Genomic DNA, 27,092 nt, shown 5'->3' with positions numbered 1-27,092 from the left:
CGTCTTACTTTCACAAGAAGGAGTTCTTTTTCAAATGGGTCTGGTGATGCTGGAAGGCTGCTTGATGATACAGGTCCGTCATTCAGTGTAGAGTGCTGCAAGATTTTTTAAAAAGGCAATTAGGCGTGATTATTGATCGATTAATCAATTGGTGAACAGAAAATGAATCAACGACTTTGACAATCAATATATCAATAAGCATGCAGAAATGAATTATGCTGTCGTTCTAGATTTGCTGCTTTTCTGTTTTATATCACAATACATGGAATATCTTTTGGTTTTGTAATGTTTGGATGAAAAAAGTAATCTAAAAACATCAGCTTGGTGTGGGAGAACTTGGGATGACAGTTTGTCACTGTTTTTGTACATTTCATAGACAGAATAATGAATAGGGAAAACTCTTTAAAAGAATCAATAATGACAGTAATATTTGTTTGCAGCACTGTTAGAAATAACTCAGTTCTACACTATACCTGCATACTGTTGAAGCCATATGGATTCCAGGGAAGGGGGGAGTCTTGATTATCACCATCATCACCACAAATGGGTCCAAAGTGTACTTCAGAGTCCTCAAGACATACTTGGATGGCAAGGGCAAGAGGGGAATCTGACTCGTCACTTAACAACAGGTCTGCATCTTGATTTGACACAGGCATTAAACAGTCATCTTCAGATCCATGCCTGCTTGTCGACTGCCTAATATGACTGCCAACATCATCAGAAGATGGTAGATGCAGGACCTCTGTGTTGCTCATCTCAGGAGTTGCTGGTCTTGATTGACTGATTGGTTCTCCTCTCTGTTGATAATTAAATGAAAAAAACAAAAAACAAACATATTATTACCTTATCTTTGTTTTTGAACCATCTGATCAAAGCCGTCATGTGTACTATCACATTCATGTGATTTAAACACCTTGCACCTAGCAGATTTTTTTGGTATATGCATATTGAGTTAATGTGGCATTGAACTCAAAACCTTTTGCCCACTTCCATCATCTTAGCTGCAGTTAGAATTTGGTTGGATTTACATTTATTGTTTGCAACACAATCATGGTCTCTTAAACCCTATCTCTGGGGTGAGCACAAGAAACTTTTCTCGTGAGCAAGAGAAACTTTTCTCGTGAGCAAGAGAAACTTTTCTCGTGAGTACAGGAAAGTATCTCGTGAGCATGAGAAACGTTTCAATTAAATTTTTTTTCCCCATGTCCCTTTAGGGGCTTTGTAGCATAGCTCTCTTTTCAAATTGACACACTGCTGAAAAGTTACACTGCAACTTAAATTTACAGTGCTCTTCCTATAAATTGGCTGGACATTAAAGGGATATTCCAGCCTAAGTTTAATCCATGGTCTAACGCACCGTGACACAGAGTAAGACCCGAGTGCAGTTAGAAATGCTCAATTCCGTGTCCCTGTCAGCTCTCGATAATAACTGTTATAAACTGGTAGGCAAGACACATATGAACTTTGATTGCATTTCCATGGAGTAATAATCATACATTTTCATCCTTGAGCTGCAGAACTCTACTGCACTCCCTAATCGACTCGCCAGGGCTTCCCAACAATGAGCAAGCTACTGCAAGAGAGTGGTGAGTGGTGTGCTGGGACCCTATTTGTACTATTACTGAAGTTTGGTGCTGTTCTGAACATTATTTGTGGCTATGAGTGGCTTTTTGATGGCGGTTTCTTAGGCATAGACTGCAGTGTATTGTTATCGTGCGGTCTTTTCTGAGGTTGCTAAAACTACATAAGCTAGCAGTCAGAAAATGTGATCTCTCGATGGGGGTCTTACTCTGTGTCACAGTGTGACAGTAGTCTGCAGCAACTGACTCTGCCCCTCTTGTGTGTCAGTGCTGCACACACATACACAGGCAGTGCAGTGAATAATAACCTGAAGGTTGACGGGAACTACGCTCGTAGTTACTGAAAGTAAGTGCAATATAACCTTTGCAAGTAAAATGCCAAAACTTAATCAATACACTTGTTCAACCTGCATAAACGTTAACATTTGGAGAGCCTTGCTGTGCAAGTGAGAAAGATGGGGAGAACATGCAAATACCCCACAGAAAGTCTCACTAGCCCCTCAGGGCTTCCGTATATAACATGTAGAACATGATATTAGAATCTGCTCTGTCTGTCCAGTCACAAACAAGGCTCACAAGCTCAGCAGCTTACAGCTAATTGTTGCAAACAAGCTAAAAAGAAAGCTGTCTGTATGCGGTCTAACCATTTAGTTTAGTTTGCCACAAACCTAACTCATCTAACTATTTCAAATTCTTGTATACCACTGCCGACTGAGACAAGCAGCCCTCCCTTCCAGCAGTACAGCAGGACAAGAGAGGATCTGATACTGAACCATGTTCTTCATTCTTCTTATTCTTCACTCACTACTTTGATGTCAGGAATATGATTTAATTTATTTAAATTTTTAGAGTTGTTTCTAATGAGATATGTAGATTGTGTTTATGTAGAAACATTTGGAAATGCAATTAGTATTACCCATGCACTGTATCAACTAAAGCCTAATATTTAGCCTAATCTATGAAAATTCTAATAAAAAAAAAGATAACGGGCCAACGGAGGTCTGCTGCCTAATCCCTCACACTGCATGTATTTGCATTTTTAGAAATGTTTGTTTTAATTTTTTTTTTGCATTTTCATTGTTATGTTACAGTAGGCCACGTGTTCATTTAAAGGGCTGACGAGAAATGAAAAGAAAAAAGAGAAGATGCTTTTATTTTTTGCTATATTACCTTTTTATTGTTTTCTTTTTAAGTGTTCTATATAGTAGGCTTAGTTCCAGTTCCAAGTTTTAAAGGTAAAAAATATGAATATATTAAGACTACAGTTCTGCTACTGCTACTTTCTACTTTCATCCAGCAGGACATTGTGTGCAGTAGCGGAAAACACTGCATGTCTCCAAAATCCATTTTGCACTGAGTCACACATTCAAATGAGAATGTTGAACAGTGAAACTCATTTTGCTGTTTTGCTGTCTATTAGGTGACATAGTGAATCTTACTGGGACGGTGACGTAGCGTTGTTTTCTCATAGGAACAAAATACAGTGTTACATTTAGTGAAAACTCAGTTAGGATTTCCTTGCCTCGGTGAGAACAATTCTGCTTATGGTAATTCTATGGAAATTACTTGATTTTAGGCCACTGTTGGTGGGAAGGTGACCTTGAGTGTAGGTGTGTTTTCTCACAGCAGAGGACGAGGGATAGTGCTGTCTGGATGCAGATTAAATTCAACAGCTCTTTCCTTTATCTTTCTTTTTCATTCATTACCCAGGAATGTAGTCTGTTATGGCAGCACCGGCTGCAGGTCTCACACACACACACACACACACACACACACACACACACACACACACACACACACAAACCATGACACTCGTCAACATGTTGACGTTCAAACTCATGACAACTCTGTCACCCGTATTAGCTGCTCAGTAACTACCATCTTTGAGGTCAGCCTTCAGTTTGATCACAACTGCACACCTGTGAAGTTAAATGACTGCATCTTGCAAAGTTCTGTTTCGCCAACTCGAGCTGAATGGGGGTTTAAGTTAGGATGATTCAAAAGGCCTATGACGGACAGGGCCCCCCAAAAATTCGGTAAAAAAAAAAAAAAAAAAAAAAAAAAAGAACAATACTAAAACTGCAAGCAGTTATGAACAGGGGCCAAGCCCCCCCCGCGCAAGTTGGACCCCGCGCACCGCAGAGCCCACGGAAATTGGCCCCAAAGGATGACGGGCTCGGGGCAAAAGTGAGGACACAGGCCTACGTCTGAGCCGTGGTACTCGCTGTAATGGGAAGTGCACTGGAAGTGCAAATGGCTTAATGTGTGCCGATTTGGATTTGTTGTAATAAGCCCTGCCCACATTGACCAGTAATGACCACTTTCAAGATATAGCCTCAGGATTGGCCCTACATCATACCGACCACATTTCTTAAATCGGTGTAACTGTTCAAGAGATATAAACTTCCCATCTTTTTAGCGCCCCCTAGAGGCCAAAATTCGTAAAATTCGGCTCATCCCTTCCCAGTCTCGTGGTTAACAAGGATCTCAAATTTGGTGTTAATAGCATTTAGTTTGACCGAGATATCAAACAGTTTCCATTTTTATAGCTAGCTACAGAAATGTGTTTGTTAATAATTTGCGCATTTTATGACCAAGCAAAATTCTTTTGATAACTTTAGATCAGATCAAGCTGAAGAGTGTACGTGCCAAGTTTCACGCAGATCGGACAAAATCCCAAGGAGGAGTTCGAAAAAGTAGGTTTTCCAGTTTTTGCGATTTTGCGAAAAAAAAAAATTCTAACCGGAAGTGGGCGTGGCCAATCGCAAAGTGATTCATCTCCATTCAGGGAATCTGGGGATAGAAGGTTTACAAGGCAAAAACGTGTTGGCCTAGGTTAAAGCGCCCCCTGCAGGCGGATATATGTAGTTTTTTGTGTCTGAGATATTCGCAGGAGTCTGGTCCAACCCTCCAAATTGCACCGCCCTCCCTTACACAGTTTAGCCTGCAGCACCACTTTTAGCCGGAGGAAAATAAAAATAAAAATCTTTACAATTACAATAGGGTTCCTAGCACCACTGGTCCTAGGAAACGCATATGCTTGCATACATGTTCCCTCGGCCCCCTAATTAAATTATTAACAGCTAGGACCTATTTTCTTACCAATACATATATTCACATTCAGGGCATGGTACGAGCACAGTCTCACAGTACAACCATGCAAGCAAAGCCCATAGTTATAAAGCTGTTGCTGTCTATACTTGTTCTGGGCAAAAAGTAAATATCCATATTAACCAACCCCTTGTATCTGCATGAAACCTGGTCATGCCTGAGTGGTGCTTGCTAGCAGATAGAAGTTGCGCTCTGAGTCCCAAGAAGAGCACCGTGGCCATGCGCCCCAGAAGAAAATCTGTATACTTTTATTTAAAAAGGGAAGAAAAAAAAGGAAAGTCAGGCCAGAGAAAAGAAAGGGTGACAGTATGTCACTCAGTTTTTCTCAGAGAAAGGTGGGTGTAGTCTGAGTGGTTCAGTGTAACCTGTTGGCTTGATGTCCAGTAAAATAAGCTACATTTCACCCTTTCCAACCTAAATTTAATCAGTGAAGGTAAGCCTTTAGCAAGGTAATTATACTAAATCAGTTGTTGCTGCCACTCCTACCAGATTCAACAACAGATTTATCAGCAGCCCTCGCTCCTCATACCCCTCTCCAACCCAATGAACCATCTCAAGAAGGTGAGCAACATTGTGTTGAATTCACATGTCAGCAATCATCTTTAGGTCTGTTTGAATTTCTCAATTTTTTACTATCACAAAAAAGAAAAAGAAATCTACTCCAATCAAACACAATAATAAGTCATAATGATAATGTGTAAAGGGCTTCTAAAGTCACTCTTTCTTTGCTGACAAAAACTCAAGAACATGTACTCTTTGGAGCTAACCAACACACTATTTATTTTCTTCTCTCATCCATGAACTCTGTAAAAACAATGTCACCTCTTGAAGACGTCACACTCGCGCCCCACTCCCACTTGCGTCCCCACTTACAGTAGGAAATGACCTCAGTTCACAATACACAAGGAAATAGAATACACAGGGGGAAAAAGTTTGCCTTTGTGACCGGGGCAACTGTAAGCCCCTGACAGCAAATGCGAAAACGGCACTCTGGGAATTTCACCCAGAGAATGCCCACTTAGCACGCAAGTTCTGATACAGAGAAAAGGAGCAGAGATGGGAATTCCAGTTCAAACACTTTTCCACTTTTATTTAGACACCAAGGCCCGTATTCACAAAGACTTTTATCTTAACGTTAGGAGTACTCCTAAATCGAACTAAAAGTTTTATGTAGTAGTCGTTTATTAAAAGTAATTCACAAAGCTGCTGAGACCTACTTTTAGTTATGAAAACAGTGAACTCCTAAACTAGGAGTAACTCTCTGTTGCTATGGATGACGTCATTTTATAAGGACGCACTTAGAAGCAGTGACAATGGTGATTGGTTGTTGAGTGACAGGGCAGCCCATTGAAAAGTCATTTAGGCTACGCAATGCATGAAGTGAAAATAAGGAAGATGCCTACAAGCCCATGACAAAGCCTATGAAAAGATATTGGATAAAGAAATGTATTTATGAGGAGAATTAAGTGCACCCCCCACGGTGGGACAAGTATAACAAGGGACTAGTATAACCTGGGGACCTCCAGTAATTTGTAATAATTGCGGAGGTCGTCTGTGATCTTAATCCCGTGCGAATCTGCCATGTCCGTAATTTGTAAAGTAAAAATTCCACCTCAAATTACCTATCATATTTCACCAAACACAGAGGTCATTTGATAATATTAGTCCTATGCGAATCGGCATCTCTGTAATTTGGGGTAATTTTTTGTTTTTCTTAAGGTTTTTTGTGTTTTCCTCGCCTTTTTCCTGGTCGAGAATCATGGAGGCTGTGTTGGGAATTATAAATGAAAGTTTTGACAGCACTTTGGGTGCCAATCAGAAGAGCAAAATCTCGAAAGATGATTAGATGGATTACATGCATGGCAGCATGCGGTGAGGAACATTTTTCCATCTTTCAACAGGCTCACCAGTTATATTAAAAATATCCATATCTAACCGTTGTGCTGCTCCAGCAAGGGCTCCGGTGCGATCGACCCGGGGGATAATGTCAGTAAATTCGAGTTAAAACACAGACTTCGCTTATCCTGTGCAAATGTGCCGCACGAAACACAGACGTGGTGGGATAATTTCTAAATCACTAGAGGTCCCCAGGTAATACTAGTCCCGTGCGAAGAGCTGCATTTTCCCCGTAGCCAAACACCGGAGTGTTGCCAAACGTTTTAACTCCGGCGTTATTGGATTGTTTCGGTTGGTTGGGGACGTTATTGCGTCCCTCACCAACTCAACCACAACTTCAACCCCTTCACGGTCCATCCGACATCGTTTTAATAATTCCCTGTTATGTAGTGTCTCCAAAACATTCGGCTGTGACCAGGTCTTAGTGGGATAGGAGTCCTCTATACTACTTCTCAGGTCTCACAGACTTAGGTGCTACTTTTAGGCCTAAAATGTTCTGTGAATAACTCTTATTTTCAAAAATTAGGAGTCCTAAAGTTACGACTGACACGCCCATTATTTTTAGGAGTTGCTCCTAAATTCGCCTGTTAGGAGCTACTTTTAGCCTTAAGATTATTTGTGAATACGGGCCCTGATCAATTTGTAGACCAATTTAATAAAGATAAAAAGATAAGATCATGTTAAAAGTAAATTGCTTTATTTCAAAATATACTTAAAACCCTTAATGCTAAAAGGGTTATCAGTGCAGGAGAGAGGGTGCCAGAGAAAGTCACAGGAGGGAGTGAGTGAAGGGAAAGGGGGGAGGGTCACCACCACCAGGCACAGGAAGGAACAAGCCACTCATACTGCAAAGCAGAAGACACACAGGTTACTCATGCAATTATAATAAGCATTTGCAAGTTACACCAAAACAACTTATGTGCATGGTCTGGCACTAAATGCACCACACTCCTCTCACTAGTGCCGCACTGCTTTGGGGAAGGGGGGAGACGCCACCTCTACCTTGGTTTAGCTCTCGTGTTACTGCAAACACCTGCAGACACCAGGAAGGTACCTCATAAAGAAAAAAGCCGACAATATGTATGTGACAGACAGGACAAAACTACATACCTCAGTTAACCATTAGCATCCCTAAAGCAGTGTGGTGTCAAGACCAAGCGAGGCAAGCCTGCTGCTGGCTGCTTGCATCTACCTTTCAAAAAGGAACTGAGAGATTAGGCATCACCTGGCGCTAATCACTGATTGCAAGGTGTGGCTGAGACAGGAGGAAGGAGAAGGGGGAAACTCTACCTGTCACACATGTAAAACACAACACATATAGCCTAAACAGGCCATGAAGAAATTATTGTTAAATAAACACAACTGTAAAACACAGCCTAGGTAACCCACAACAACAGAAGCACAAACACACCCACACACACACACACACACACACAAAACCCACAGCATACATGCCCCCCTTAAAACACAGGGAGTCTGTAAACATGAGCATGTATGAAACAGTCACTCCATCACATAGTCCCTAAAGTGGGCAGGGGGTCATGATGAGGGGTCTCTTCCCCAAATGGGCAACTAATTTGATAAGTGACTCCCACCTCATCATCCCTGTCCATTCGCCGTTGGACCAAGTAAGGTCACTCCCAGTTTATGGCGACTATCTGTGGGGTCATTCAACCGCACATGACCCTGACCTCGTAAGGTTCGTACCTCAGCTTGGTATCATAGAAAGTCTTTCGTTTTCTGCTTGCCACATTGTTGCTGTCCTTTGTCTGACTGAAAGCAGTGTCCAAGAGCCTGAGGAGAGAACTAGCAAAGTCCTCCGGGGACCCATCCATTGGCCTGCCTTGCACCAGTGGCCCCAGCACCACATCCACCTCCCTTGTGTGAGTAAGTATGTCATGAACCTGGTGCTGGAGTGTACACTGGTATTGTATGCAAAAGCAACCTGCAACAGGAAAGAGTCCCACTCCCCCTCACATGACAAGAGCGTTTTAGCCAACTGGTTGAATAGTGTTCTATTAAACCATTCTACCATACCATCGGACTTTGGATTGTATGGAGTGGTATGAGTTATTTTCACACACAGCATCCTGCACAAATGTTTTACTATATCTGATTCAAACTGTCTCCCCATATCTGTGTGCAGTGTTTCCATTACACCATGTTCCAAAATGTAATTCTGAAAGAGACACTCAGCAACTGTGGTGACCTTTTGATCAGCGATGGCATACAGGTTAACAAACTTAGCGAAATAGTCCTCAACAACCAAAACATACTGGTTGCCTTTAGCGGTGACTGGCAACTCAATTATGTTGGCTGCGACACGTTGGAAAGGCCTCTCCGCCGGCGAAGTTCTCATAGGGGCATGATGTCGGGGTACTGGGGACTTCCTCCTTTGACAGGCATAACACTGATCACACCAAGCTTTAATGTCACTGTACATAGTGGGTCAATAACATACATCTCTGGCACGAGCCAAGACTCGTTCATAGGCAAGGTGAGCTGTCAAAGGTGCACCATGCAGGTGTCTGGGGACCTCGGGGACCAAGAAAGCAGGGACCACAACTTGTGTTGTTCGCCCCTCATCAGACAGCCACACAAACCTGCACAAAAGTCCATATTAAAGTCAGCTGGGGAAATTCATGCCACAGTCTCTTTAAACCCCGACCAGCATCCTTTAACCTCCACCTAGAAGGGTCTCTGACCCTCCTCCAGCCAGGCCAACACCTGACTGATGCCAGCGTCACTCTGTTGGAGCTCCCTGACATTGGGGCCATTGTGTGACACAGTGTAGATTAAGGCCCGGTCCACATGAGTCTGGGGGTCGCAATGCAAATGGGGGCTGGGGTTGGGGCCAGAGCTGGCATCTGCTGTAGGGGCTGTGATGGTGACGGGAGTCTCTATGGCGAGCATGGTGTTAGGGTACATTGTCCATAACTACTTGGGTACCTGTGTGCACGAGAGTGTGGGTAGCATCAGGGGCATCATCTTCCACTAGCTCTGCACTGAGGTCAGGTCTGTGTGAAAGAGCATCCGTGTTAGTGTGTTGACTTCCACTTTTGTGCACAATTACCCAGTCATAAGGGTCCAGTTCCAGGGCCCAGCGGCTGTAACTCCCATTCTGTCACTATGAATGGGAAGCCGTTGGAGGCCCAACAACGGCCGGTGATCTGTAACAATGGTGAACGGGCAACAACTTTAATGATAGAGAGGGCCATAAAAATGTTATCCTCACTACCTGAGGGCCAGATTGTAATCACGCATTTCCACCAGTAGGATACTGTATCCCCGTCATTCAATTAGCCAATTCAACACAGAGACAAAACATTCAGATTCATGAGTAACATATAATTATTTCAGTGCAATGGCATCTCAAAAATCATCATTCAATAAAAATAACACAGGCACAAAGTGCAACAATAATAACAAAAAACAATATTCATGTTTGACGTGCATTTCTATTCTCTGCCCTCCCATTCCGTGACGTTTCACATTTATGGCGTGATATTTGTGCCACATTCGTGAAGGAGCAATGGGAGATTTTGAGCACAGAAAAATATATTTTGCTAGCATATGAATTATATTTTGAAGAGAATTTTTCCCCAGGCAAAACATAATTTCATTTCATAAATTCTGTGCTCAATAAATGTATTTGCATGTTTGCTTTTATGCATTTTAAGGTGCAATAATAACCTCTGTGCTCTCACAGACTCTTGCTGGCTGTGCTGCAGACGGCTCGCTCCTGCTCTCAATCTCTCCTTCTGTGCACTCAACTTTGCCAGCACATTGGCTCAAGCTATTTATATATATATGTATATATATATAGCTATATATATAAATATATATATATAAATATATATATATATATATATATATATATATATATATATATATATATATATATATATATATATATATATGTATATACACATATATTAGAGATGCACCGATCAGGATTTTTGGGGCCGATCACCGATCACCAATCACAGTGTCAAATCCATAAATTCTTCTATATTGTTGTCTTGTGTAACTTTCATATATTTAATTAATGATTCTTCTTACACAACATTGACATTGTATTATTAAGTATATAAATTAGGAGATGAGAAAGTATCATGAATTGACCACCGTTTTATTGCAGGCTGAGGCAATGTGCAATATTTCACACTCTAGAGACTCTCTTAGAGACAACTTGGATTCAGCTTACATAGAGTAACTGTAGATTACTAGTGGGAATGCATGCAGTCAGGATGGGAATTTTGTCATTTTAGGGGCAAGTCCATTTGGCCTGCACTTTTGTTTTCAGGGGCACCAAGGCCACATGACAGGGCACAAAGGCCACTGAGTAAAATGTGTTGATTTACCTTTCAGACTGATACCATAACATCCTAATTTATAATAAGACATGGATTATGTATTAACACATTTTCTAATACCAAAATCAATTTAAAGTTACATTAGAAAGTAGTTTTTGTTAAGTAGGGTTAGGGTGAGGTGATTTTTGTGACACCACACTGAATATTAGTGTTATTGAATATTTCTCCCTATAGAAATTCCCCAAAATTATGGCAAAGCACATTTTTTCCAAACAAAAAATTGTAGAATAACAGCAGGAGACCATGGATGTGTGGAGTGATTTTGGTGACACTACACTCTGAATAATAGTGAAGTTGTTGAATTTTTTTTGTAGTTTCCCTTTTCAGTGCTGCACTTTGTAGACGGTCCCTGCGCCATCGTCTCACAGACGGCTGATCATACAGACCAGAGTTAATGTCCAGACGCTCGTTTAGATGAAAATCTTCCTCACTACGGTAGGAAAGTTCCGTCGTTTGTGTTTTAACAAGGTTTCACTTATGAGTTATTGATCCGGGAAGTTCAAATCTGTGAATATATTTCCAACTTTACCAAACTAAATCCTACCACATAAGTCAGTTACGTATCATGTCAAAACCGGCTGCGCTCGCTCGCTGTGCTGTAAGTTTCGTTCTTCTGTTTTGAGACGCTGCTGCAGTTTGAGAGGCTTTCACGTGAGATCATCGTGATGATGAGACTCCACTTGCGCGAACCGCGGACTCACTGAAGTTACTGTGAGTGACTACTGTGCACTCAGGTGGCTGTAATTGAAGGCAAGCCTGCTACGCTGACCGGGCCAGGGGCACAGAGGCCACTGTGGCCGTACGATGAGTCTTTTTTCACGCTGCATCAAGGCCAAAGTGCGGGGCAACAGCGGCCATGGCCGCCGTGAAATTCCCACCCTGCATGCAGTCAATGCACTGTCTCTATATTGAAACGTCATCTGATCGGCCTGATTTGATCTATTTTGAGAACTCCGATCAAAACCGATAGGGGCATTATCGGCTGATTGCGATCGGTTGCCGATCGATCGGTGCATCTCTAATATATACATATATATATATCTAAATGGCAGCAGGAGCTCAACTCTCACGCCATCAGTCCATATAGCAGTACCTCCGAAATAATCCTGGTCCATGTCACAGTCCATAACATCGCGCTTCACTCCTCTGAACATGCAGCTCCAAAGCAACCACACAAGTGCAGCTAGCTGGTCAGCAGGACCAACTAGAAAGTTCAGTAACTGTCGAAAGAGAAAACTGCTCCAAAAGCCAGGACACACTCCAATTACCGCTGCCACCTATGTAGCGTTCCGAAGTGTAAAGGGCTTCTATAGTCACTCTTTCTTTGCTGACATTTATTTTCTTCTCTCACCTGCGAACTCTGTAACAACAACAATGTCGCCTCTTGAAGACGTCACACTTGCGCCCCACTCCTACCATAATTATACCTTGTTGTGCACGATCAAGACACATTATTTGTTGAGCTGTTATTTGAGAAAAAAGTTACCCAACCTTTTAATTGGACTTACTGAAACCTATTGTTTGTTTGTTTTGGTTTCATGTATACTACCATGTGTTTTGACCATATTCTAATCCTCATTTTCCATAAAATTATTTTCCAAGACAAATTACACTGCGGCTTTAGCAGATTTCTTATGAAGCGTATTAGTCTTGCATCATATAGTGAATTCCATTGTATGTGTATCATTGTATGTATGTAAAATTGTATCCAATTTAAGTAGTTTCTGCAGTCTCCTTAGATGTTTTCTCTGCTTGATGCATGCCAATGATTTGACCCTTCTCAAACAGACTAACATCTTTTCCACGACCACGGGATGTGTTTCGGTTGATGCTTTTGGTTGTTTAAGAAATGAGAAGCTACTCATTGCATCAGTTGGGGTTAAATAACTTGTTGCCAGCTGAAAGATAATCGCCCATGCAGTCATGGGCGACTTTTTGGCCAGGCAGTGTAGTGCACAGCTCACTGGCAGTAAACATTATACTATAAGTAATGAATCCTTATTCAAATGCTTTTTTGTGTGTGTGGCCTGTGGTGATGGGGCACGATGTGATATTCTTCATGGGGCCCAAGATCCTTGGCAGAGCACTCCTGGCCCTGCTGCCTAATGAGCCCAGAGACACTGCAGCTGCCACAGCCAGACATAGTGGTTTTTTTACCGGGGAAACTACAGCTCACAGTCTGTTGCATTAGCTCTATCACTGGCTGGTTGTTTTAAACCACAACAAAAACACAAGCACATGCCATTAGCACCAGACAGCCACTGAACATAAATTTGTTTGTAAGCTTAAAAACTGCTGAAAACAGATATTACCAGAGGTACTGTCTGAGTACAGTACAATTTGAATCTAGCATAGACAATGCAACCAACATAGCCAACCAATCAAAGGAGGAGTAGGGTGGGACTTGCTTGCTTGGTTGTACACTACTGTGCATATACTATGCCTTGAATGTGAAAATATGTATTAATAAGAAAAAATCCTAGCAACAAAAGGGCATGTCAGTGCGTCTACATCAGTGTGGGTACGCATCTGTGTGTTTGTGTCTGATTGTATCAGCAGCAGCCTTGTAAAGGTTAGAGTGACTGAAGCGGGGAGGAAGAGTGGCAGGAAACATTTAACCAGCACTGATAAAACACACAGTGCTGCTGCTGTCATTCAGTGTTACCTCAATCACACTGACACAAACAAATACACAAAATACTAACAAGTTCTATAAATTCAGGTATCTTGGCACATTAATAAGCATGTGTATGCACTCACAAAAAAACAAGCACAACAAAATTCACACAAGACACACACAAATGCTTTTAAAGCCCATCTCTCGCTTGATGTTCAGGAGCCTTTCAGTATTTATTCAAGTCTGTGATATTTCTATCTGTATCTCCGCTCTGTCAGGACAGTATGACAGCCAGACAAAGATAACCAGCCGTATCAGCACCAAAAACAACACATCACTCCAATGGACTCTGTGTGTGTGTGTGTGTGTGTGTGTGTGTGTGTGTGTGAGTGTGTGTTTGTACTCTCACGTTGCCTCTTATTGTATATTTTTGCATGCTTACGTTAGTTCCTGCTCTGCATTGCTCTGTTCCAACTGCAGTGATTGGAGCAAGTCAAAATCCCAATAGTGTGTCGTAAAACATGCCTCAGCCCTTATATTAAATAAAATATCAGATAATATAATGGCTGAGATTATTGTGCTTAGATTTGATAGTCACGTTATTACACTTTTGTTTTCCTTTTCCACTACCATGCAGTAAATTAAATTCTACCTCACTGTTAAATAAGTTATCTGTTCCCATTGATTAATCACGGTTATCACAGTCTCTTCTCCCCTCCTTTAATATCAGCATTGCATCAGTAAGCAACACATGCACTCAATGACTACTAAAAAGTACTATGAATACTAAAGAAATAAAAGGAAGAAGAAAACTTTCTTCATATACTGCTTTAACATGTACATGTAAGTTAAAAGTGAGCTTGTGAAGTAAATTCATATTCCACAATAAACAGGAACTGGTTGTTCCTATCTTACTTAAATGAGTACTATAGACCTTTTAGTCAGAGGCAGTAACTAATGGATTACAAATACTTTGTTACTGCAATTAATTAGATTTTCTGATATCTGTATTTTTTGAGTGTTTTACTTTTACTACCTACATTTTAACACAAATCTCTACTTTCTACTCCTTACATTTTCAGAACCTTTGAGGGGAACTATTAATTCATTTTATTTTGCATCATTGAATACCGCCTTCCCTACATTACAAGACCAACCCATAAGTGCATATCACACACGGCATACATAATAAGACGAAGCAAAGTAAAAGATGTCACTAGACAGAAACAGAGAGAAACTAATCGCTTGGCCAAATCTGACTTATTCTACCTTTAAGTTTGATAGTCTTGGAATTAGATTTGTTAGATTCGCACAGAAATGAACAGTATGGCCAAATTGTTCTTAATAAAGACATTTATCTGGGCAAAAAATACGTTTCATGTTTGAAAATAGTGTAGCCATTTACATTTTTTTTTCTTCTTACAGGAGTAAAATGCATTTTCAAGGGACTATGTTAATCTGTGGAGTAATTCAGCTTAATATTGATTATTTCAGTTCTTCAGAGTATTCATGACACTAGGATGTTGTATGTGGGGTTGGCTAAAACCACAGTACCAAGTTTCACTTAATTAAAGAACACGTTACTTCATACTTATAGTTTGTAACATCTGTAACCCCTCTTTTTTATTAAGATGATATTAGTTTGTTCTCTCTACCTAAATTAATTCATATTGAGCAACAACCAGGTTTTTCACCAGTGTCAAGAGTACAGGTGTCAAGAGTACAGTTAAATATAAACACTTGGAGTTCCTTTGAGCAGACCCATGCCTAGAGTCCTTTCTCTATGTGAAGAAACCAAATGTTCTTTCAGGTTAAGGTGAGATGTGCCAAAAGTTGATTTGTGTCAATATACATGTGTCATGACTGACAGCAGAGTGACAGTTGTGACTGAAATGTAGAACATTTGGATACAAAAGGAAAATATGGGTATGTTTTGCAGGCTAATTAGGTTTACTGTTGGAGACTGGGTGAGGAGCGCCAATATTCAGAAAGACAGTGGGGTAGGACCACTGCACTGTTGCATTTAAAACCAGTTCAGGTATTTTGGGTAAGCAAAGGTATAGGATCAGGGTATCTGGACTTTAACCCTAAATCCAAATTATAGGACTCTGAAGGAGGAATAAACTGGAGGGATTATATGTCTCATAATGTCTGGTTTGGGAACACCTTTGGATCCACCAAGGAAGATCTAGCGGACATGGTTAGGTAGAAGGTAGCTCAAACTTCCAAAGTAATCTGCTACCCAATCACTTGGACAGGATAGTGGCAGCAAATGGTTGAGGAACGGAATATTATAAACCTTAAGATTAAGTCTTGAGACACTTCTTTGACTTTCAAAATGACATAGAGCAGTTACATTTTTTGGCACTGTAGGTTGTTATGTCGGGTCCAATCGCAATACACCCCTTGCCCTACAATTTAGCCCTATGGCAGAGTGTCACGATTCTTGTTCTTGACATGAGCCTGATCCGATTCAAATGGAACAAAGAAGTTAAAATGTAAGGTCCTTTACTGTCCTGTGTGTGGTTTCATTAAGGACACTTGTTTGTTTGTTTTTTTAACAATTTATCAATGATGGTTATTATAAAGTGTGATCAACAAATGCCATGTGCTATAAACAGCCACAGGGAAGACTACTCTTACATATTCAGTTTACCCAAAAACAGGCCAGTAATATTTGCACAATGTAACTTGACCTGTCACGTCAACAGACCCGAAGAAGAGGAATAAAATGTGAAGAGAGATTGTAATGAGATGGTGTCATGGGACTTCGAACTCCAGCCCTGAAATGGCCAAAAAGAATAGATAGAAATAGACACAAACTTTCCTTTGTGTGTTAATTACCATTGATCCTGCAACTGGAACGGATTTGCAAGTTAGTTTAATGTGGTTATTTCCATTTCTTTAGGGTTAGGGAGTTGGTGGAGCCAGGCTCAAAATATAGATTATACTCTTATATATACTATTTAATTGCCATATCCTCCCTGCAGTGGGGGTTTGTGCATTCTTTGTGCTGAGTTAAATCAAGTACAATAGAGCCACTTAAGAAATGTTATGATTGGTAGGCTGAAGTTCAAGCGTTTATAAGGAGAAAGACATCCTGAGAATTGGAGATGCCAATAAATAATGTCATTTAGTGAAACATGTTTTTTTCTTGGTTGAGAAACTTATATATACATAAACAAAATACACCAAAATTCCCAGCAAGATTTTTTAATATTTCAAAATGTGTACATTACTCCAATTTTCTGCACATAAATGCCGTGAATAGTTGAACAATGCAATAGCGTGAAACCTTTGGCAGGAATGTGTAGTGTTATTATTGTCTGCATTAAATTGTGCTCACTGAACGATACCAGCCACCTAAATTTCTTGCATCCTCATCATCAAATGTCAGAAAACACTAAAATCTTGCAATGTTACAGAATGGATCCGTCCCTTTATCCAGATCCACACAAGTTGATAGGGTCTATTCTATCAATCTTCTGTTTAATCTATCAGATCTTGGCAGTTTGTTATAGGGTAGCACACATGGTGATGTGAGTTAGAGTGATGACCTGCTTGTCCTAGTGTGGGAAGAGAGGAAGAAAATTAAGCCTGCAGGATGAATCCTTCACAACTATACACTCTAATGCTGCTGTAATATTAGTGGTGGGATACAACTCCAGGCAGAGTTGTAGCATTTAAATGCAACATCCAAGAGCTCGGAAATTATTTTGAATAATTGAGCCATGCCTCTCTCTGTGTGTGCTCTCATAATATTTTCATACTTGATATAACTGTATTATGAGTAATGAGTAAGTATCCCATCATAATCACCCCTAGAAACTGAATAACTTGTATTTTTGGTTAAACCCGCACTCCCTTAGTTACCCTTATTACATCTGTTAAGCTTTCCATTGCACATCTGCAGTTTAAAATGATGACGGTGGTACATTTTGCCACTCCCAACAAATTGTGTATTTTTTTAAATATTATGTACAGGGGTAAGGAGTTTTTCCTGAATAAAGTTGTGTCCGTGTGTCTTTTGTTACCAACTACCTAGTCTCATTCATGGCTTGGAGCCACAAAAGGTAATTCTGTCAAGAGGGGTGCTGTATAAACTACAGAAGACTACTCTCTCCTGTGTTCCATTCACATGAAATTACCAAGACAGTGTACAGTCTAGTGCAGTTTTTCAACCCTGTTCCTCTGGGAACACTGTCCTGCATGTTTTAGATGTTTCCTGCTCCTACACACCTGATTCAAATGAATGCCTCCTCATCAGGCTTCTGCAGAGCTTGATGATTGGCCGATAATTTCAATCAGGTGTGTTGGAGCAGGAAACATCTAAAAAATGCAGGACAGTGTTCCCTGAGGAACAGGGTTGAAAAACACTGGTCTAGTGTACGCATAATAATACAGCATAGATCACATAATTCAACCCTTGGAAAATTTGGTATAACTTACAAGGGCGCAAGGGAAGGACGAGACGTTATATCTGATGGGGATGAAGAGGGAGGAGGGATTGCAGTGATCATTCAGTTGGCCTCTGATGGCATGGTTTCCTGCATCTCTCTCTCACTCTGTTTCATTCACCCTTTGGAGGGTTGTGCCGGCAGTCTTTAGTTTCTTCATTCCTTAATTTGTGGAGTCAGAAAGGTGCAGCAGGCCTCTGGTACACCATGCATGCTCTTGTTGCCAGCATGCATCTGAGGCCAGTTTACCAGTCACATGAAAGGAAAGCAGGGTTGACAATTTTTCTTACATATTTGACAGCTTGCCCTTGCTGCTTACACTGCTTTAGCCAAAGGAACACTCAGACTGGAGAATAGATGAGCATAAATCAGATTATTGAGCTGAGTTTTGTATGTTTAGAGTAAACTAGCTGCCAGTGTAACAGCATCCTTCTCTGAGGAAATTTGTCTCCAGTGGAAACAAGGTTTGCTACCTCACTGGCCTGGAGAATCAATGATCATTATACCCTCATGACATTCGCCATGGAAGATGTACAGTGATTTCTTGCAAAGTGTATGTGTGTGCGCTGGAGTGTCCCAAATCATCAGTGATGTCAAGGGATGTCATGGGAAGTCTTTTGAGCCCTCTACTCCACACACACACATACACACACACACACAAACACTTACATAAATGTTACAACTGCTTTCGTCCAAGAAGAGAAATGTTACGTCCCAGAAAAATTATAATGAATATGATGAAAGTACAGAATAGAGAGAATAAGAAATAGAAATATGTAAGAACATGTGTGTCCCATAGCTTGCCAGTGTATTTATATCCTCTCCTTTAATTAAAAGACCCTCTACAGTCGTGAGCATGAGTCCTTCCAGAGTGGGAGTGTGTGGTCGTAGGTTCAGAGTTGGGCCTTTGACCGGTTAAGAGCTTAATGTATCTGCCCAAGTGTCAGAAGATGAAATGCCTTTAAAGACATATCAGTTAAAAGTGTGAAAGCACCTCTGACATGATCAATAACACAAGTCCATATAAAAAAGCAACTTAACAGCAACACACCCTCATACATCGACAACTGAACAGGTCGATTGCCAGTGACTCCCAGAGCAAAATATATCACTGTTAACAAAAGGTAGGTGTACTGTACCTTTATTGTGCAGGTTAACTGTCCTCATAATAACATTGACCAAGATGTGTTACCAAATCAATCAAGGAGTCCAAGAATATGTTTCACCACAAAGCTAAGCTAACTCATCCATTGTCAGTCTCTTCCAACATGCGGGTTAGCTGATGTTAGGCTACACGCTGAACACCACAACTTTCACAGCTTGCTTATCAAACAACCCAAGCAGTAGCTATAACTATATCCATTATCACAGCAACAGCAATGTCCTTGGTCTTTAGCACAGCCAGATCTAAACACAACAACAATCACAACCTGTCACAGTCCCACCAGCCCATCATCATATTTATCCTCCACTAGTTCCTATTACATTAGCTGTATTAACTAGACTTGTAGAGTTACCTTCATGGACAATGATACATCACAACATAATGACCAGCGCTAGTCATTTTTTAGCATTTTATGCTCAGGTCAAATGATCCAGATAATGTTTACCACTGTAATGAAATGACCACTACCACATCGCCTTCTGAGATTTACATACAGCCAAAGTACAACAGATTTATAATTAGGTGTATTAATTAAGTTTATAATTAAGTGTCACAGAAGTTTTACCTGAGACATACTACTGCTGTGAATCCAGTTGAATTTTGTGTCAGCAGATTCAGAAACAGCAGCTGCACAGATTTGCCCTGTGATCGCAGACAGTGGCTCTGGCTACAGGTAATGCTTGGTCCTGGTGGTCTAAAGATTTTTAACATTTAAATATATGCATTAGGTATGAGAAAGAAGTGCAGATATCTTTGGATTTCATTATCTTCACCCAGGAGGGCTTTATTTTACCTGTGTCAGTTTGTTGGTTGGTTGGTTTGTCAGCTGAATACAAAACTACCAAACAGACTTCTACAAAACTTGGATAGAGGATGGGGATAGACCCAATACATTTTTGATATTGATATAAATAAAGGGGCAGATCTTGTAAAATCGTGTACACTGTGTTGCTGGCTTTTTTTTTAAAAATGTCATACATATTTATGCATTTTTAAAAAACGAAATTTAATTTACCTTCACTGGGAAGCTTGCAGATGTAAAGAAAATATTTGGATGTGTAGATAGCACTAAAAATTAGTAAGAATATAACTGTTTTAAGGCCTTTAAAAACAGTCTTTATGGGTTCCTCTCTCTTTTTTTATTTTCTCCTAATGCCTTCATTTCCTCTCTGTCTTGGCACCCTCAGGGCAGGACTCATAAAACATTAAACTGCTGTTTTTGTTTGTCACTTGCACAAGCGCGCCAACAAATTACTTCTCCCCTGGACAACAGATGTCACCGGAACCTTTTAAAGTTACTAATTTTGTCACCTGAGGGGAGTTAAATGTAATGCTGGCATTTAGAACTAGTGCTCGCTCTCCATGGGTCCATTCTCTGTGTTAGTTGGAAACTGGCACCACCATGTGTTCACAGAGGTCCATAATAATGTAGTTCATTTTCTGAAAATCAAACACTATAGGTAATACACATCTTAAACAATTATAGAATAAATATTATCTTCATTTTGATATGGTAAACTGTATTCATTATAAACAGTCCTTTAGTGTAGGCTTGCTCGTGTGTGTGTGTGTGTGGGCGTGTGTGTGTGTGTGTGTGTGTGTGTATGTCTCTGTGTGTACAGTTTGACATAAAATAACATGTCAAACAGTATGTATGGAGTGTGTGTTGTCTGTGCATTAATCTGTGCGGTCCTCCTCTGCCTTGTCCTTTGTAATGGGAAATTCAAGAGATGACCTGAACCGAATGGGCACTTGGCGTTCCAAAGTGACTGGCTGCCTGGCCCTGGGGGCGTAGATGCACAGCTGTCCATCATCCATCAGGGAACAGGAGAGTCCAGACAGATCAAGGTGAGCTGGCAGGTCGAACTTCTGGGCGAATCCTATTTGAGACGAAGCCGAGGAACAGACAGAGGCACAGGAGGAGTAGGAGGAGCAGGACTGGCTCTCCTCCAAACCGGCCTGCTTCACCGCCACCACTGCCAGGATCCTGCCCTCTAGCTTGACTGAGATGTCATTTGGGGTGTAACCGCGAGCATCTAGGGTCACCAGAAGGTCGCCATTGTTTTCTGTGGCCGGCTGAGCATCCTTGCATAGCTCTATGCTGGGCGTCTCTCTCTGCTGCTCTTTACCATCACTAAGCCTGTAGGAGAATCAGGGACTGGATCAAAATCAGCTCCAGGACTCCACTAGAGTTATTCTTTTTTTCAAATTAACAAACCTCTTGGCCTTGATCTGGTGTCATACCAGTTCTGTTTCCCATTTCAAATGACAAATACAGACTATTGCTAACTTGGGGTATGGAGAGGTATTGCCTTTCATGAAGGCGCAGAACTTACGAGCAGCTGTAGTCTTTGCTGCTTGTGTAATCAAAATTTGCTCACAGCAAGAGTGAGAATGAGGTCTGGTCTGGTCTGACAGTGAATTAGCAGTCTTCTACATGTTAGGGTTAGGGTAACTTTCCATCCAGCTAACATCTAACAAGCTGAGGTGATATTTTCAAAAGAATTTAAATTATTTAAACACATTTTGGTTCACTTATAAAAATATGGTAAAAGTATTTTGGTTTGAAAACACCCTAAGACTGCTTACAGACCAAATCCTGTCCCGTTGTAGTGAAAACAAGTGTTATGTGTATTCACTAATTTTAGTCTCGTGCACTAATTTAAAAGACAGATTTGCTGTCTGGCGAGGGATGCCAACGATCACTGTAGGACCAGCATGCTTAACCCACTCTAGCACAGGCACAACAACAGATCAGAGGCAGAATAGAATGGGTCAGTTGTATGGCATAATGCTACAGCGGAAACACAACAGACAGTTGTAGCACACAAGACATATCATTAAGTTGGGTTAACTTATGTCCTTATTGTTTACCAATTTTTTAAATCTGTTGATGAGGACAAACGATCAGCATTCTAGTAGGAAAACAACATAACAGCTTCTTCTCTCTGCAAACTGATCAGCGGGGGATTCACGACATGTTACACACAGCCAATGGAGTGACACGCCAACAACGCCGCGCCACCCTGCGGTGTTTAGCCACATTGCTGAATTTGGTCTGAATGTAACACAGCCAATCATGCGAATCAACTACTGAGATACAATGTAACTGTACATACCTCACCAAAGTAGAGAAAATGAGGGGAAACTGCCAAGGTTTGAGAATATGGGGCCCATCATGGAGCTCCCTTAGAAGACTGTCGACCAGCTTGGCTCTCTGGTTAAAGAAGTCTTGCTGCAGAGAGGACAGGGCCTTGTGACGCAGCGGCCACAGCAACCTCTCCTGGCTGAAGAAAGGGTCATCATTGTACAGGCTGGTCAAGGATTCCATCATGTCAGTGTCAGAAGACAGTTCTTGACAAAAACTTCACTTTTCTTTCAAGGCAACCTTTGTGTGTGTGTGTGGGTGTGTGTGTGTGTGTGTGTGTTTGTGTGTGTGTGTGTATGGCAGCTTCTTTGTTTTTTGATTGCTGGACTCCAGTAAAGATTGAGAGTTTCTAGAGGTTCTTCTTGGCGTCAGTGTTCTACAAGGTTTTTTGGGAGATGACTCCAGACCTCTCTCCTTTATATACCCCAGCTGTCCTTCTCCGTCCCTCTCACTGTGATATATACAACACATGAGCTCACTGGAAGCATGTGCAAGCGAGGTCAGGAATGCCCTGTAACTTATCCAAAGGCTGAAGGCAGTTCATGGTCATATCCTGTTTGGGTGTGTGTGCATGTGGCCTTGTTCACACTGAAGTCTTATCTGACTTTTACCTTATATATGACATAGATCATGATAGAGATAGAGATGGTAGTGAAATTAACCGATAAAGTGAAAAGAATGTTTCTGGCACTTAATTCAGTCTTGGTTGTTGGAAGCAGTGGCAGCTCGTTAATGGTTGTGCTAGTGCTCCGCCAACCTGTCCTAAATGAAGAAGAATCATATAGCCCTTTGTTAAATAAGACTTTATATTTTTAAATGAGCAACCTAAATATTATACAGTTAGTGAGTGAAATGTATAATTTGCAATACAACTAGAGATTAAAAATGTTCTATGTTGTGTAAAGTTACTGACAGGTGATGTATTTTCGGCACTGGGCACAACAATCTTTGGCCATAGCTCCTCATTTTAAGCTGTACATGTGCACTTCACCTGCTGTAATACAAGAGATGGCAGGTTGCTGTGTTGGGTACTGACTGTTACCGCCCCAACGCCCCGATTAACAGTGCGAAAAGGAACTGACACAGGAGTAGATGACGTAGAAGTTCGTAGAGATTTCCCACAGAAAATGATGTAAGATGTAGTGAGAAATTCTCCTTGTGAGGTTGAGAGTGGTCAAGTCTTCAAAGAATTTAAAACTTCAGCGTATGAATCAGATCTCTTTAATAACACGCAGCGTGGAAGGAAGGTCCAGAACGTTCCCTACAGCTCTCCAAATGTAACTGACTCAACTACAAAACAGAGAGGAGGTTACCTTCATTTACAACAGTCATAAATCATCTCCTCCCAAAACAGTGACTCCCTGAGGTTTGGGTTGACCATGCTTTTCCCAGAACAGGGACCCTTTGATGTTTTATTTGGACAGTAAATGTCATCTTATCTACTTTCCTGTAACCCGTAGAGGGAACCCGTAGAGGGAATTTCCCAGCATGTGACTTTCTGACACCTTACAAAAAGGAATTCTCCCCTCCTCCTCTCACATTCTGATCCTGCTGTTAACAGCACACTGATTGCTGAATGGACAACTATGTCATTTCTTACACAGAGCAGATGTAATTTCCTTTAGTCTGGTTCCAGGTGGATGTCCACTTTTGTCTAGCATGAGAAAAAATATAGTTTTTTGGCCAAGATATAACTGTTTACAGTTCAAACAGAAAACAACTCAAAAATCCAACACAGAATTAAACAATAAAAATTAAATATCAAAATTATTATTACACAATCATCACTAACAATGACTTCAGGAGGGTGATGCTGTAAATTTCATCACTGGACACAATTATCAGGTGCCCAGTTGTTTTAACGAGTGTAATGGTTATGCTGCAGTTTCAATGAAGATATTTGAGATCATCATAAAAAGCTATCTTTCATCCTTTTATGTTTAATTAATTTGTTCCTTCTTTTCTTCTTATCCCTTTCTTTTTCTCCCTTTAAGTTACATTTACCATCTTTCATCGTCTTTCCTGTCGTGTTCCCTTTTTCCTGGCTTGCTGGTTCCTGCTGCGGCAGAGAGACGCACCTGACAGTCATCATCTCATCACCTCCTGCTATATAACCCTTGCCTCTCCATCACTTAAGTGCCAGATCTTTCCGACCATCCAGCATCCAGTTTATAGAGCCCTCCTGTTATGTTTTTTGCCTGTGCCTTTTTTTTTTTTTTGCATCATCTCATTGAATATTAGGGCATTTATCAGATGCTTTTGTCCAAACCAACTTACAAATTCTTTCACATTCTTACACTGATGGCACAGGATGCCCCATGCAAGGTGCCAGTTGCTCATCAAGAGCAATTTGGGGTTCAGTATCTTGCTCTAAGACACTGTCACGCAGCCAGGATTTGAACTAGCGTCCTTCCAATTACTACACTACCCGCTCTACCTCCTGAGCTTCAGCCGCCTCATGCTTCATGTTTGTCATCATCTCATGCTTTGTGTTTTTTCATGTTTCTATGTTTTTCATTTTTAGGGCCCGAGCAGGGAACCTGCAAGGACCCTATTGTTTTTCTATCGCTTTTTATTAGGGCCCGAGCAGGGAACCTGCAAGGTCCCTATTGTAATTGAAATGTTTTTTATTAGGGCCCGAGCAGGGAACCTGCGAGGTCCCTATTGAAATTGTAATGATTATTAGGGCCCGAGCAGGGAACCTGCGAGGTCCCTATTGTAATCGTAATGATTATTCTTATTTTTTTTTTCCTTAGCACAAAATGATCGCATATTTCACTGCCTGAACATACCCCAAAACTCACCAAACTTGGAATATAAGTCACACCTGGCGAAAAATTTTATAATCTATTGTCGTCCTGAATTTCTACCACTAGGTGGCGCTGTTATTAGGGAAAGCACGTTTTGGCTAATAACTCCCATATACTTAGTCGCACACTCAAAAACCTTACATCGACGCGTTCAGTGAATTGGGCTGAATCTCGTGGTATAGGCCACGCCCATTTCCGCCTACCGTTTTTTTTCGCTACGTCGCAAAATGTCGAAAACCTACTTTTTCGAACTCCTCCCAGGCGATTTCACCGATTTGCACGAAACTTAGCACACAGCATCTCTGGACCCTCCTGACAAAAAGTTATTAAAGGATTCTAATTAAAATAAATAATTTTGAAGTTATTAAATAACAAAATCCTGCAGATTTGGCTCAAAACAGGAAGTGTTGGATATTTCCACAGTAGTCTTATCAAATGACATGAAACTCAGGATACTACTTCCCCATGAGCCCCTGAGGCCCTGTGCAAAATTTTAGGTGATGACCACAAGGTGGCACTCTTTAAATTGATGTATTTTATATCTCCACAACGGTGCATCGGAATAAGACGAAACTTGGTACATTTATTGTCAGTGCCCTCCTGAGGACATCTGACAAAGGGTTTGCCGATCCACCACTAGGTGGCGCTCTGGCGTCACTTTAATTGTATAATTGGCCCTGTGCCCACACCATAACACTTATGGAAATGAAATTCATAGAGGTGCTATAGAATGGCCCCTGTGACTCACTCACCGAAAATGACCACCAGGTGGCGCTATTTTCAATGCAAAAGCGTTTTTGGCTCATAACTCCCACTTAATATGTTGCATATTATAAAACCTCATCCCTACGTGTTCCCTGCATTCAGCTGAATTGTTTGGTGTAGGCCACGCCCACTTTTGCAGTAACTTTCCGTTTGCAAAATCGCGACAAAAGAAAAACGTACTTTTTCGAACTCCTCCTAGAGAATTTGACCAATTTGCACCAAACTTTGCATGTAGCATCTGTAGACCCTCCTGACAAAAAGTTATCAAAAGAATTTTGATAGGCCTTAAAACGCCTGAAATATAACATGACAAATTCCTGCATATTGTGTTGAAAACAGTCAATCTTGCATATTTTTACAAAATACTATCCGATCATCACATAAATGTTCATAATTGTGTGGTATCGCCTATTGATGGTCTGTGTAAAATTTGGTGCAAATCGGCCCTTAGATGGCGCTCTGGTCGCGGTCTAATCATTTTGAATGGAAAGTAAATGGGGAAATCTTCAAGTCCTCTTCAAAACTCATCGACCTTCAACCTCTCCTTATCCCTCATACTTTGAGCTAGACACACCATTCTAACTTTTAAAGAGTCAGAAGACCTCAAACTATTGGGCATGTATTCAGTTTTTAAAGCACACGTTAGCCACACCTGGCCTGCTATCATCATCAACAGCGTCAGCAACAGAGTTTTGTCCAGTGTTAGTTTTGTAGAAGCGTGTGCCTTTTAGAGATGCTTCATTAGATCAGAGTTGCTTACAATGGACGTGGACAAATGAGATTAAAACAGTGTCTGTACTTCCATTTTGAAAACATCAACTTTCCCTCCGGACTCGCCATGGCCGCAGTTCCCCTCTGCTAGTTTGAGTGTGTGAGGCTGCTGTGTGCGTGTGTGGCTTGTGTGTAAACAGAACATTGCCACTGATTGGCTTAAGAACTCTCACTCAATGTTAGGGAGCCAATCATCATCACTTATGCGGTTGTCTCGCTCCTCCCTCCTCCCTCACCGGAGGAAAAAAAATTTCAGACCATCGACTCAGTCTTTGTCCGGGGAATTATGCAGCAGTTCGCACAATTTTTCTGACTTCAGCGTACATTATTCACACCGACAATAGCAGGCCACCGAATTATAAAGCAACGACTTCCTCAGCGGAAGGTGTTGCTTGA

At 41.1% G+C, this 27,092-nt stretch overlaps 1 protein-coding gene across 2 annotated transcripts; it reads right to left on the bottom strand.

Moving 5' to 3' along the window:
* On the bottom strand, positions 1 to 22,735 carry hspb9 (heat shock protein, alpha-crystallin-related, 9). Of its 2 annotated transcripts, XM_030407802.1 has the most exons (4): positions 22,322 to 22,735; positions 20,938 to 21,342; positions 474 to 797; positions 1 to 95 (listed from the first exon to the last, which is right to left on the bottom strand). In XM_030407802.1, the coding sequence occupies exons 1-3, from the start codon at positions 22,534 to 22,536 to the stop codon at positions 752 to 754; spliced, it is 666 nt and encodes a 221-aa protein (XP_030263662.1). In that variant the 5' UTR covers positions 22,537 to 22,735; the 3' UTR covers positions 1 to 95; positions 474 to 751. The 2 variants fall into 2 exon arrangements, with proteins under 2 accessions (XP_030263662.1, XP_030263661.1); XM_030407801.1 differs by lacking the exons at positions 1 to 95; positions 474 to 797 and having other exon boundaries at positions 19,162 to 21,342.
* Positions 22,736 to 27,092: the final 4,357 nt, after the last annotated feature.

This window comes from Sparus aurata, chromosome 23 (assembly GCF_900880675.1).
Source record: "Sparus aurata chromosome 23, fSpaAur1.1, whole genome shotgun sequence".
Lineage (NCBI taxonomy): Eukaryota > Metazoa > Chordata > Actinopteri > Spariformes > Sparidae > Sparus > Sparus aurata.
Note: the sequence above shows the minus strand (reverse complement) of the source record. Positions and strands in the feature narration are given on the sequence as shown.